At 54.0% G+C, this 13760-nt stretch overlaps 1 protein-coding gene across 4 annotated transcripts; it reads left to right on the plus strand.

Moving 5' to 3' along the window:
• Positions 1-808: 808 nt before the first annotated feature.
• On the plus strand, positions 809-13465 carry Fgfr4 (fibroblast growth factor receptor 4). Of its 4 annotated transcripts, XM_063230841.1 has the most exons (18): positions 809-948; positions 4165-4308; positions 4941-5204; positions 5284-5364; positions 5466-5632; positions 6427-6550; positions 7090-7280; positions 7389-7527; positions 8417-8610; positions 8695-8840; positions 8923-9044; positions 10200-10310; positions 10403-10593; positions 11000-11122; positions 11209-11279; positions 11819-11956; positions 12390-12495; positions 12622-13465. In XM_063230841.1, exons 2-18 carry the CDS (start codon positions 4218-4220, stop codon positions 12766-12768), a joined length of 2406 nt encoding a protein of 801 aa, XP_063086911.1. In that variant the 5' UTR covers positions 809-948; positions 4165-4217; the 3' UTR covers positions 12769-13465. The 4 variants fall into 4 exon arrangements, with proteins under 4 accessions (XP_063086911.1, XP_063086910.1, XP_023422247.1 ...); XM_023566479.2 differs by lacking the exons at positions 809-948; positions 4165-4308 and having other exon boundaries at positions 4334-5204; positions 12622-12794; positions 13135-13465; XM_063230840.1 differs by lacking the exons at positions 809-948; positions 4165-4308 and having other exon boundaries at positions 4332-5204; positions 8707-8840.
• Positions 13466-13760: the final 295 nt, after the last annotated feature.

The raw sequence follows: 13760 nt of genomic DNA on the forward strand, positions 1-13760 counted from the left end.
CTAATATTAAGAGGAAAGGCCACCCACAAACAGAGACTGGTGGGTGGCAGCAGAAGTGAACGGAGGCTGCATCTGCAGATGTGAATGGGGACCATGTCATGATCAAAGTCTACCTGGATTAAGCCAGGCACAGTGGTGCAGGCCTGTAATCCCAGCACTCTGGAGGCTGAGGCAGGAGAATGTGAGTTAGTGGCCTGAACTACATAGCGAGACCTTGTCTCCATAAATAAATTTATCTTTATAAAGAGCTATGAGAACAAATGAAACAACAAATAAAGAGGTGGTTGATACAGTCCGATTTGGGGGTGGCGGTGAGACAAGATCTTGCCATGTAATTTAGGCTGGCCTCAAACTTTCGGAGATCCTCTTACCTCAGTTTCCCAACTGCTGTGATTCCAGGCATGGGCTACCAATTTGTATTTTAAATATCACTCTGAAGGTTGCTCAGGAAATAAATGAAAAAGAGTTCTCGTAGCCGCCGCTACAGAGACTGCACAGAAGACAGGGGAGGCAGACTGGGCCAACGTCTCATTCCCAGAATGGTGAACCGCAAGGAAGAAAGCAGGCAGCGGACTAGAATTTGGGAGCCTGGTCAGGGCCCATAGAGGGGCGAAAGAGGCGAAACTGAAAGGTCGCATAGTAAACTGTGCAGGGTCCCAACACCGAATGACCTAGTCGGTCACGGAGCACGGCCGGATTCGGGAGCCGGCGGGTTTGGGAGCTGGGCTGGGGCGGGGCGGGGACTGGGTGGCCCAGAGCCCTCCTCCCCAGATAGAGCTGGTCCAGGCGGGGCGGGGCGGGCCCGAGGAGGGCGGGGCCTGGCGGCCACGCCGCCTTGGCGGGTGCATTCCTGACTCCCACTGGGGCCGAGGAGCTCCGGGGCTGCAGACCCCGCTGGGACCGGGATCGCGGCAGCCAGAGCTAGGAGCGAGATTGCCGAGGAGCCAGGTGAGTCCGGGACTCTGTCCCCAGAGGGACGCCACGCAGGCTCTGGCTGAGCCGGGGCCCGCCGCCAGGGGGCGAGCGGCGGCGTGGCTCCGGAGGGCAGCCCCCGCCCAGCACGGGGCACCTGGGCGTCCGCTCAGCGGGGATGCGAAGGCGGAGGGGCGGTAAATCAGTAACCTGCAGTGCACACAGGGCCTTTTGTCCCGCTGCGTCCAAAGAGCACCCTGGCCGCGGAGCTGGTTACTTATTGCCCACCAGGGCAGGAGCGGGCCAGCTGTCTCCGCTGCTCCGCATGGGAGACCCGCTGCCTCGCGCCTCCCCAGGAGGGTGACCTGGTAAAGGCAGGGGAAGAGCGCACTGGTCCTTGAGCAATGATCGTCTGCGCGCGGGTCTTAGATAAGGGGACGCTGACGTTCCTAGAAGTTCAGTCACTTGCGCAGGGTCCTCAAGCGCGGGAGCGCGGGAGGCTGGGGACCCAGAACTGTCAGACTCCAGGATCTGGCCCTAGGACCCCCTAAGGACTCCTAGGTTATCAGATCAGGGCAACCTGGGGTTGGGAATGAATCCATGGGCCCTTCCTCCTCCACTCCTAGCCGGAGCTACGGGGCGAGAGTTACCCTCTGTGCTTAGCACAGTGTGCTAGAGGGTGTTTCAGAGGAGACAACGAAGCTGGGGCTGGGCTGGGCTGAGTCTTGGTATCAGAGCTAGGAAGATGAAGGAGAGAAAGAGAAGCACAGAGGAATATGCAAGAGAGCAAACGGGCACGGTTTTTAAAGCTGCTGGGGAGGCTGAAGAGACAGTGTGACCGTCGGGGAGGGATGGTGAGGGAGGCCCAGGGTGCAGGGAAAACAGTGTGGACTGGATCCTGCTGGACACGTTTAGCCCTATGGCCTTGTAAACTGTGGTGGAGGAGGTGACACTGCAGATTTTTTAAAGCCCTACTTAAGGTGGAAACTGAAAAGCCTAAGGGAAATTTGACAACTCTCCAAACAAGAGATAATCCCGACCTGGGTAGGGGTAGGAGGCAGGATCAACTCTCACTGAGAAGGCAGGATGGACTGAAAGTGTGGTGGCAGCAGCTGAAAAGAGGAGTGTAATGACTTACTGGAAGAGGTTCCCAGTTTGGTAGAGTATGGAACACACCTTTTAAGAATCCTGCTCTCGGGCTGGGGATTTAGCTCAGCGGCATAAGCGCCTGCCTTGCAAGCAGGCAGTCGTGGGTTCGATCCCTGGTACCGATAAAAATGAAAAAGACAAAAAAAAAAAAAAAAAAAAAAAAAAAAAAAGGAATAAGAATCCTGCTCTCACTGGGTGTGGTGGCACGCACCTGTGATCCCAGCACTCTGGAGGCTGAGGCAAAGGATTGATTCCAGTTAAAGGGCTGAACTGCATAGCAAGACTCACAAGACTCTTGTCTCAAAAAACAAAACAACAAACCAAACAGAATCATGCTCTGATTCAAAGACACTTGTCCCTCTTGGCTATCGTATGGCCCTGGGTAGTAAGTAAGCAGTCAGTAGGACCCTGGTCCTATCTGTGTCACTTATTCTCCTGCTTAAACTGAGACTCAGTTCTGACTGCCCCATTCGGAGCACAGAGACATTTGGAAAAGGGTAACAGGAGGATTAGGTGTGTATATAATACCGGACAGGAATGGTTACAGACCTGGGATGACTGGCCTGGGGCAGCCACAGATTGATAGCCTTTGGGAAAGTAGTGGGGGAAACATTGTTCTAACATTGCATGCAGCCAGATACTTTGTTGTTTTGTCCTCGAAGCAGTCCTGTAAGGATAGTAACCCAGAGCAGGACAGAGACAGGGACTTGCAAGTTGGTAAGAGTTAGGATTTGAATTTGGCAGTCTGACACTTAGAATAGACTTTATTTTTTCCTTCACTTGTTTTGAAACAGGGTTTTACTGTACAGTTGAGGCCAGCCTCAAACTCACTTTTGTAGCCCAGGCTGGCCCTGAACTCACAGCAATCATCCTGCCTCAGCATCCCAAGTGCTAGGATTACAGGTGTGTACCACCACTCTAGCAGAATCTACATTCTTTATAAAATAAGACTGGAGGTGTAGCTCAATGGTAGACCACTTGCCTGGCATATGCAAGGCCCTAGGTTCCTTCCTAGGGTGGCCACAAAACAAAACCAAACAAAATCCTAGTAACCGAGTGTGATATGCAACTGTAATACCAGCTATTCAGGAGGCTGAGGCAGGAGAATCAAGTTTGTTGCTGGCCTGGACAAATTAGAAAGACGCTGTTTCAAAATAAAAAATTTAAAATGGATTGCAATGTAGTTCAGTGACAAAGCGCTTGCCTAATATTTGCTAAGCCCTGGATTCAATCCACCAGCACTGAAAACACACACACACACACACACACACACACACACACACACACACACACACATTGCCAGGAGTAAAAGCACATGCCTGTGATTCCAGCACTCATGGGGCAGAGACAAGAGAATAGTTGTAGATTCTAGCCTGGTTTGGGCTACATAGTCTGAACTGCATAGGAGACTCTATCTCAAAAAACAAAAGAAAACGAAAAGAAACAAACAAACCCATTAAAAAAAAAAAAAAAAAAAAAACTTTGCTTTAGGTGGCACTCTGACCCAAAAGGCAGTAGTGTCTTTGGGATGCATTGCTGGTTTAGAGTGAGGGAGAATGTCCTGCTTGACCTGGAATGTACTACCCTGTTAGTTATGAGCACTCAGCCACTGGAGGGATCCCAAGCTGAATGTGGAAATGACAGTAATGTCATAAAGAGTGGAGGTCAGCTTAGATAGCATCCAGATGCTGAGGTTTGGCTTGTATTATATTTCATATACCCCCCCATTCTTCAGCAATAAATTCATTTATTCAGCAAAAACTAAATGATGTGTGCTGAGAGCGAGGAGAGGCTGTGTTGCCATCCCTGCCTCCTTCCAAGGAAAGAATCCCAAAACTGCTTTGTGTGAACTCATGCCAGGGTCTCAGCAGGACCCAAGGAGAGGAGGAAGCCCAACCTCGGCCCCCTGCAGAACCTCCTGTGGGGAGGCCTTGGGCTCTGGCAACAGCACAGATAAACCCAATGTCCATCCTGCTGCAGCCTGGGTAGGGGGTTGGATGAGCCTGCTGACCACTTCCTGCCTCAGTTTCCTCATCTACAAAATCAGAGAAGAGCGCCAATGGAGACATGAGTAGTGTGAGCTCTTTTTCCTCCCTATTTTAGGAGGACAGTCAGTGGGAATTCCAGCCTGAGTCCCTGAGACGAGCAGGAAGGAGATGCGGCTGCTGTTGGCTTTATTGGGGGTCCTGCTAGGGCCACATGGGGCTCCAGCCTTGTCCTTTGAGGCCTCTGAGGAAATGGACCTGGGTATGGCCTCTGCGGTGGGAGAGGGTGGCGGGGTGGGCTGTGTGGACACCAGCATGGGGCTGCTAGCTAAGCAGAGCTGGAGAGGATCCTGGTCCTGGCCCCTGAGAAGGTGGCAGCGGGCAGGGCTCGAGCAGAGATTCATTATCTGGCTCCCAGCCAACATCTACCTATCTCTGTCTACAAGAGAAGACTGGGCTTGCAGAGTGCAGGGCTCCAAGCTGGGCTGCAGAGTTGGTGGTGAGCCTCTTGGCTGAGTGTGTGTGGTGTGTATGTGTTGTGCATTGGGTGTGTGCGTGGAGGGCCAGGCAGCACGTGTGGTATGTGCACTATGAGTGTGATATATCCCAGAAGTAGGACGTGTGTCCTGTGCATAACACCTATAGCATGTGCCCTGTGTGCATGTGTGTGTGTGTCTTGAGCAGTGATATGTCTAGCATGTGTGCCAAGTACCATGTGTGTGACCTGCCCCAGAAGTTGTGACTTTAGCCCTGTGCATTGGCATGTGGTTATGTTGTCAGAGGGACAGCAGCTTGTGCAAGCCTGTGTTGAAGTGCTCGTGCAGCATGTTGTTGGGTGCAGGGGGCTCTCAGATGGAACTGAGGGGCTCACTAACTTCTGCTGTCTACCCATAGAGCCCTGCCTGGCCCCCAGCCTAGAGCAACAAGAGCAGGAGTTGACCATTGCCCTTGGACAGCCTGTGCGGCTGTGCTGTGGGCTGGGTGAGCGTGGTGGCCACTGGTACAAGGAGGGTAGCCGCCTGGCACCTGCTGGCCGGGTACGGAGCTGGAGGGGCCGGCTAGAGATTGCTGCCTTCCTGCCGGAGGATGCTGGCCACTACCTCTGTCTGGCACGCAGCTCCATGATTGTCCTACACAATCTCACCTTGGTTGCAGATGGTAAGAGGGGATGGCTTAGGGTGAAGGGATGCCAAGGAGAGACTACCCCTTCTTGGAACTCCCTCTGTCCCTAATGTAGATTCCTTGACTCCAAGCAATGATGATGAAGACCCCAAGGTCAACAGAGGCTCCTCAAATGGGCATATTTACCTCCAGCAAGGTTGGTCTGAGTTGCTAAAGACTCACGTCCCCACTGAAGAGATTTGTGTGGGACCTGGTGGTCATTTTGGGGGCACTAAATAATACTTCCTCCCCTTCCAGCACCTTACTGGACACATCCCCAGCGTATGGAGAAAAAATTGCATGCAGTACCTGCTGGGAACACCGTTAAGTTCCGCTGTCCAGCTGCAGGCAACCCCATGCCCACCATCCACTGGCTCAAAGATGGACACGCTTTCCATGGGGAGAATCGCATTGGGGGCATTCGAGTGAGTCTTGCCTTCAGAGATTGTCTGCCAGCCCTTTTACATTGCCCCACCTGGCCCTTTCATATGTGTAAAATCTAATGAGGCTGACAATTGTGGGGCCCTTCAGTCCTGGACTGTAGATCTGGGCAGCTAGGATTCAGTAGCCTACCCCACTCTGCAAACCAGGCGTAGTGGCACTATTCCTATAATCCCAGCTTGAGGGAGACTGAGGCAGGATGATAGTGATTTTGAGGCCAGCCTGACAAGTTCCCACACTGCTACCCTGGCGAGTGATTTTTAACCTCTTGGTCTTAGCAAGGCTTTTTTTTTTTTTTTTTTTTTTTGTCTTTTTGAGATTACGCATTCAAGCTGGCCTTGAGCTCTCTTTGTAGCCCAGGCTGGTCTCAAACTCGCAATGATCTACTTGCCTCAGCCTCCCTAGTGCTGGGATTACAGCCTTGCACCACTACATCCAGCTCAGCAATTTCATTTGTAAAGTAGAAGGTATCATTAACTAGTAGGTATCGATAAGCTTCAGCACTTCATTCTCAGGATAAGACCCTACAGGGTCAATTCCATGCTAGCATGAGAAGGCAGATACTGGCCTGAGATGGCACAAGTACAGAGAGATAGAGCTAAGACTCAAAAGTAGGGCTCAAGGCACTTTTCTTGGCCTGAGATCCCTGGCCTTGGAATGACCCCTAGAGGCCTCGGTAGTGTGAGAATTCTGTGGGCAGGATCTAGTCTCCTCCTGCCCCACTTTCCTGGGTAGACATGGGTTGGAGGGCCCATAGGGATATCCCTTCCACCCTCAGCTGCGCCACCAGCACTGGAGCCTGGTGATGGAAAGTGTGGTACCCTCGGATCGTGGCACGTACACCTGCCTTGTGGAGAACCCTTTGGGCAGCATCCGTTACAGCTATTTACTGGATGTGCTGGGTGAGCGGATGGGCAGGGGCAGGGGTGATGGTGGAGGGGGGGACTGACCTGTCTTGGGCTCAGTTCAGCCTGTGGGAGGGAGGGTGTCTAAAGAGGACTTGGTTTTAGATGAATTGAGTAACTCAGAGTGATCATGTGGGTCAGAGGGAAGCACAGGGGACGTGGACCTGGAGGACCCGAGTCTCATAGAAGAAAGGTGAACAAAGCATACAATCAGAGGGCCAGGCTGAGTTGAGGCCCTGAACATGAAGAATGCAGTGCATCTGTAAGGAGGTGCATTGCTGGGATGCAGCATTTATGTGGGGCATTAGGAGATGGAGACTCCCCTCTTGAGTATTAGTATTAGCTGAGAAGTTGTCTTGGACCAAAAGCCAGTGGACAGCCACAGAGAGTTAAGCAGGGTAAGCAAGAGATGGATGTAGTCTGAGCTGTAGATCCAGAGGGTCCCTCCCTTAAGGTGGGGGATGACTGGAGGCAAGGAAACAGGACGCTTCTGTGGGTACCACTGGTGAGGGTTGACGGCCTGGCCTGGCCCCCAGAGCGGTCCCCGCACCGGCCCATCCTGCAGGCGGGGCTTCCAGCCAACACCACAGCTGTGGCAGGCAGCGATGTGGAGCTACTGTGCAAGGTGTACAGCGATGCCCAGCCCCACATCCAATGGCTGAAGCACATCGTCATCAATGGCAGCAGCTTCGGTGCCGATGGCTTCCCCTACGTCCAGGTCCTAAAGGTACCATTCCCATCTCCAAACTGGCTGGGTGGGAAGGTCCCCAGCCGCCCTTTGGCCATTCTACAGCAACAGGCCCTGATATCACCTGAGTGCCTGCCTTGTCCCTAGACAGCAGACATCAATAGCTCCGAGGTGGAAGTCCTGTACCTACGGAATGTGTCAGCCGAGGACGCAGGCGAGTACACCTGCCTGGCAGGCAACTCCATTGGCCTCTCCTACCAGTCAGCCTGGCTCACGGTGCTGCCAGGTGAGCCCCTGAGAGGCAGGAGAGGCTGCAGGATTTCACTGTGGCTTGGCAGTGGGCTGCGGCCTGTCCTCCTGGCCTGTGGGGTCTGGAAGTGGTGTGTGGATTTGCAATTGCATATATTTGTGGTACTGGGATTAAACCTGGAGCCTCATGTGTGCCAGACACGTGTACCACTGAGCTGCACCCCTAGGTGGGATTTATGTGTTTGCTTCTGTGTGTGATCATGTGTGACCTTCTAGCGCACTGATGGCAAACCTTTTAGAGACAAGTGCCCAAACTACAACCCCAAACCCCCTTTTGTTTCTTTTCTTTTTTTTGTTGGTACATATTAGATATGCGCAGTGATCACATGCATTATAGGGAATTTGTTCTTTTTTTTTTTTTTTTGTCTTTTTTCTTTTTATTGGTACCAGGGATCGAACTCACGACTGCCTGCTTGCAAGGCAGGTGCTTATGCCGCTGAGCTAAATCCCCAGCCCCAGGGAATTTGTTCTTGTATGCAATGCATATTGCTTCTTTTTCTCCTTCTCTCCTCCCTTCAACCTCTTTTCCCCTCCTTATTTACAAAAGCTTTCCAAAATCCACTTATTTATTGCAAAGTAATTAAACTGCAATTAAAGCTCAATACTGAGGTTGTAGTTTAGAAAAAGCAGCTTATACATTAACATCTTTTGTTTTAAAAGAAAAACAAAGGACACGCAGTGCCATAGTTTTGCCACCGCTGCTGTGGGGCACAGGCACGTGGGCTGCTGCTTACACTCGCAGGTTTCTTGGTGTGTGTCACTGTGTGTGTTGGCAACTGTGAGGACCTGCGGTGGGGCAGGGCCTAGCAGGTCTGACCACTGACCAGTGTTTTTCTTGATTGTGTGTGTCCTATCTGTGAGGGCAGAGGAAGACCCCACCAGGACAGCAGCAGCGTCCGAGGTTAGGTATACAGACATCATTCTGTATTCGTCGGGCTCCCTGGCTTTGGCTGTGCTGCTGCTGCTGGCCGGGCTGTATCGTGGGCAGGCACTCCACAGCCAGCATTCCCGCCAGCCCGCCACTGTGCAAAAGTTGTCCCGCTTCCCTTTGGGCCGACAGGTACCCACCCCGTCTCCCACACCCACCCCCCATAAGGCTCTCAGCCTGACCCCCACAGGCAGAGCCAAGTCCTTCACTTTGCAGTTCTCCCTGGAGTCCGGCTCCTCTGGCAAGTCAAGCTCATCCCTGGTTCGAGGTGTCCGGCTCTCCTCCAGTGGCCCCCCCTTGCTTGCTGGTCTCGTGAATCTTGACCTACCTCTGGACCCACTGTGGGAGTTCCCCCGGGACAGGTACACTGAGCAGAAAGAGAGTGAAGATGCCAGCTGGGCAGTGAACCCCAGAGGTCTGAAGTGTAGGCCTCCTTCTTCGCAGGCTGGTGCTCGGGAAGCCCCTAGGTGAGGGCTGCTTTGGGCAGGTGGTGCGGGCAGAGGCTGTCGGCATGGATCCTGCCCAACCTGACCAGACAAGCACCGTGGCTGTCAAGATGCTCAAAGGTGTGTGTGGTCTCCTGGTGGGGGGTGGCACTGAGGCACTGGGGCTCACAGAAGGGGCTCCAGTTATCTGAGCAGTGGGGGCTGGGAGAGGCTACAGCATGTCACTTTGGGCTTGTGATCTGTCTCTGCTGCTGACCTTGCCAAGTCACTCCTGAGCCTGACTTTCCTTTTGTCACATGGGGTAAATACTAGCCCCTACATCTTACCCTGTGGTTCATGGGACATGCCAGTGACTATGAAGATTTGGGGTGGCTGGAGCCTAGTTTCCCCCTTTAGCTATTGCCTATGCCAGTCAGCCTCAGCCTCCTTGTTAGCCTCATAGGCTAACCACCCTGTGGTTCCCCCTAAACACAACCTCAGTCCCCTTGGATCATTTCTAGATCTGTCCTAGGCACAGAAGAGCCTTCTAGGTGAAAGCCCCAGAACACAAGCAGCAGCCCTGTGTTCTGCAGAACGCTTGGAGGCTGCCCATTGGAGCCTTTTGCTGAAGTCCCCGAGCCCCCTCTGCAAGAATGGCTCAAACCATGCTCTCTCTCCCTCCTATCTGCACAGCTGGGGCCACCTGGCATTTTCTGGGAGGCAGGGATTGAGAAATATGCTTTATGATACTGGTGTGTGAATGAGGGAAGTGTTATGTCATTGCCCAGGGCCACAGGTCAACCCTGGGGGCCCAGTCTCTGATCCTCAGACTCCTTGAGAGAAGCCAGAGCAGCCTTCTTGCCAGCTTCTTCCAGCTGTGCCTTGCCAGCGGCTCCCTGAATTCCCAGGCCAGATGGACACCAGGTCCAGGTCTGACCCTCCAGGGCGCCAGCCTGCTTCCTGCCCCTAGGAGCTCACCCTGATGGGGGACTAGCGCCAGCCTCTCCAGATGCAGCTTCCTTCCTGCTCAGAGAGCTTCCCCATTGCCCTCATTTCCTGGGTGCGCACTCTAAAAGGCTTACGTCTTTCAGACCCTTAATCTGGTATTCTTGCCACTGCTATAGGAAGTAGGGTGTGATCTATTGTTCTGTTTTGTTCAACTCAACCCTGAGTTTCAGAGAGGTTCAGAAACATTTTAAGGCTACACAGCCTGGTCCCATGCTCTGTGACCTGTGCCCAGTCCTGCAGCCTTTCCTGCCTCAGGCAGCTTCCTCAACCCCGCTGTTGCCTTTACAGACAATGCCTCTGACAAGGACTTAGCAGACCTGGTCTCTGAGATGGAAGTGATGAAGCTCATTGGCCGACACAAGAATATCATCAACCTGCTGGGTGTCTGCACCCAGGAAGGTGGGGCAGGGGCCAGGTCGGCCGTGGGGTAGTTGGGGTGTGGGCCATAGCCTCAACAGCCTCCCTGGCCTCCGCCCCGGCCTCCCACCTAGGGCCCCTGTATGTGATCGTGGAGTGTGCTGCCAAGGGCAACCTGCGGGAGTTCCTTCGTGCCCGGCGTCCTCCAGGCCCTGACCTCAGCCCTGATGGGCCACGGAGCAGCGAGGGGCCCCTGTCCTTCCCCGCTCTGGTCTCCTGTGCCTACCAGGTGGCCCGAGGCATGCAGTATCTGGAGTCACGGAAGGTGTGGACTCCTAACTCCTCCATCTCCACACTCTCATGCTGGGGGCCTGAACTGGCCCCAACTTTTCTTTTTCCTGTCTTTCACTAGTCTATCTACAGGACTAGTCCTACTACAGGACACCCCCCCCCCCAATCCTGATGCAGCCAGCCCTGCGGGTCTGCATTCATTCCTCACTGATCCCCAGCCCACAGGCAGGGGAGGGGAGCTCTGCTGCAAACAGGCTGTGGGCTCTTGAAGTTAGATGCCACGAGTTTTCCTTTCCTGAATCTTGACTTTCTCTTTACCTGTAAAGTGGTGGATGAGCCCAGCACCCAGGCTTACTGTGGAATGGTGTGGGCACAGCTACCAGCTGTGGGGGCTCATAAACCTAAATCGGCTTCCTGTCTCCTGCCCGGCCTGCCTCCAGTGCATCCACCGGGACCTGGCTGCCCGCAATGTGCTGGTGACTGAGGATAATGTCATGAAGATTGCTGACTTCGGGCTGGCCCGTGGTGTCCACCACATTGATTACTACAAGAAAACCAGCAACGTGAGAAAGGCTGGGCCGAGCTGTGGGGATGGGGTGGGGAGCAAAACCCATGCAACTCAACACAATGCCCTTCTTCTCCCTGCCAGGGCCGCCTGCCGGTTAAGTGGATGGCACCAGAGGCCTTGTTTGATCGCGTGTACACACACCAGAGTGATGTGTGAGTCCTGGAAGCACAGGTCTGGCACGCCTGCCAGCAGTCACTGTCCTACCCCACAGAAAGGGCAAGGCACTTGCCAAGATCCAACATCTGCAGTCAAGTGTTCTTTCAGAGTTACAGGGGATTCAATGAAGAAACACAAATGAGCCTGTAGAAACATGGCCTGTAGGTCAGGTCCCAGAGAAGAGTTGAGACTATCAGAACAAGAATGTCTGTTCTTACTAGGCATGGTGGTGTGCGCCTGTAATGCCAGCACTTGGGAGGCTAAAGCAGGAGGATCACCATGAGTTCAAGGCCAGCCTAAACTACACAGCAAGACCCTCTCAAGAAACCAGGGGGGAAATTGTCTATTATCCTGTCAAACCCAGACTAAGCTATGAAAGGAAAAGGGCCTCGTCACATCAGGCCTGAGTGGGGTCAGACTCCAATCTCTGTCCTCCCCGTCCCCCTGTAGTAGATTATGCTGCAGTGTCCCCTGTCCCAGCCTCCAAGAGCTAGGAGGGAAGCTGGGCCCTTCTGAGCTGTGGTCCTGCCTCCAGGTGGTCATTTGGGATCCTGCTCTGGGAGATCTTCACACTCGGGGGCTCCCCATATCCTGGCATCCCTGTGGAAGAGCTGTTCTCACTGTTGCGGGAAGGGCATCGGATGGATCGGCCCCCCACCTGCCCCCCGGAACTGTGAGGCATTGTCCCGCCCTTCCCCATTTGCAGTCTTTGCCCCCTGCCCTGACACTGGCTTATGGGCAGCACTGACTCAGGGCTTCTGCTATCTCCTCTTCCCTCTCTGGCCAGTGAGGAGTCCTAGCCTGGGGCTCCTGTGTCCTCCCGCCAGTGGACTCACCTATCTCTCTCTCTCCCATTTTTTTTTTTCTTTTTTGGGATACTGGAATCAAACTCAGGACTACATGCTTGCCAGGCAGGCACTGTGCCACTGAGCCATATCCCTAGCCTCCCCCCTCTTTTTGGGTACCAGGGATTAAACTCACAACCCCATACTTACCAGGCTTGTGCCACTGAGCTAACTCTATGCCTCTTCATCCCCTAGGACCTAGTAACCTCCCCCACCCCAGGGCCTGAGGCTCCTCTGACCACCCCCTCCCACCTCTGCCAGGTACGGTCTGATGCGTGAGTGCTGGCATGCGGCGCCCTCTCAGAGGCCCACTTTCAAGCAGCTGGTGGAAGCACTGGACAAAGTCCTGCTGGCTGTCTCCGAGGAGGTACTGCTCCCATCCTGTCCCACGACCTCCCTCTGCCAGATCTCCCAGGCCTCCTGGCACCTGGCTGTATGGACTGGAGCATCTCACTGGGCTGGCTCCGGGACTGATCAGCTCTTTTCCCTGCAGTACCTTGACCTCCGCCTGACCTTTGGACCCTACTCCCCTTCTGGTGGGGATGCCAGCAGTACCTGCTCCTCCAGTGATTCTGTCTTCAGCCATGACCCCCTGCCACTGGGACCAAACCCCTTCCCCTTCCCTGGAGTACAGACATGACCAGCAGCATGAAGTTATTTGGGCAGGTAGGCCAGTGGCCTTGGGCCACCTGGCTCAGCCATACCTGACACAGCATTTGACTTTGGCAGCCCCAGAGACCTGTCAAGAGTGCCATCCCATACCTCTGGGTCTCCTTTGGTTTGGTTTGGTTGTGTTGTGTTCATTTGAGAGAGTCTCACTATGTAGTCCAGGCTTAGCATGTAGTTCAGTCTGGCCTTGAACTCAGAGCTGTCCTCCTGCCTTGGTCTCTGGAGTGCTGGGATTACAGACCTGTACCACCACACCTGGCTGGTTCCCTTTGGGAAGGTGCGTCTGGGACATCCTCCGGTGCCTAACTAAAGCTTCTGCTCTGTCTTTGGTTCCCAGCCCAGAGTCCGCCCATGTCCCAACATCCTGCCTGCACCTTGGAGTTGAGGTGCCAGTGCCCTCTCAGGGTCTTGACTTTGGCACTCAGTTCCTGCTCCTGGGCTTGGCTGGCCTGGCCACAGAAATGCTGCTGTCCTACCCTGCCTGCTCCACAACACGAGAGGTTAAAGACCTCTGACCTCCATTTCCCCAAGTCCCCTCTGCCCTGCCCCCCTGCTTGTCCCAGTATCTTGGTGGAAAGAGCATTGGTTCTCATGCCCCTGGGAGACTGGAAACCTGCCAGAAGCACAGGACCAGATGACCTTTTATAAATTATTGTTTTTGAAATAAATCTTTGTGTGCCTGGTGTCTCCCACAAGGGGCATAGATGGGGGATAAGATGCAGGGATCCCCAAGCTGGGCATAATGCCCTGGAGACACAGACTGGGGGCTGTGGCCAGGCTTGGGATTGCTGTCCCAGGGTAGACAGGAGCCTATGTACACCTGTCCATCTGTGTCCTAGCAGTACTGTCTTGTGTAGACAGCGGTGTGGGTATATTCTCCGGCAGAGGCACACACGCTGTATCGTCCACAGGACAGGAGCCTGGTTCTGCACTGGCAAAGCTGTCCCCAGGGAGCTGGTCACC

The sequence above is a fragment of the Cavia porcellus genome, unplaced genomic scaffold, assembly GCF_034190915.1.
Source record: "Cavia porcellus strain 051 isolate PalLab524CR breed Dunkin Hartley unplaced genomic scaffold, mCavPor4.1 scaffold_19, whole genome shotgun sequence".
NCBI classification, from domain to species: Eukaryota; Metazoa; Chordata; class Mammalia; order Rodentia; family Caviidae; genus Cavia; species Cavia porcellus.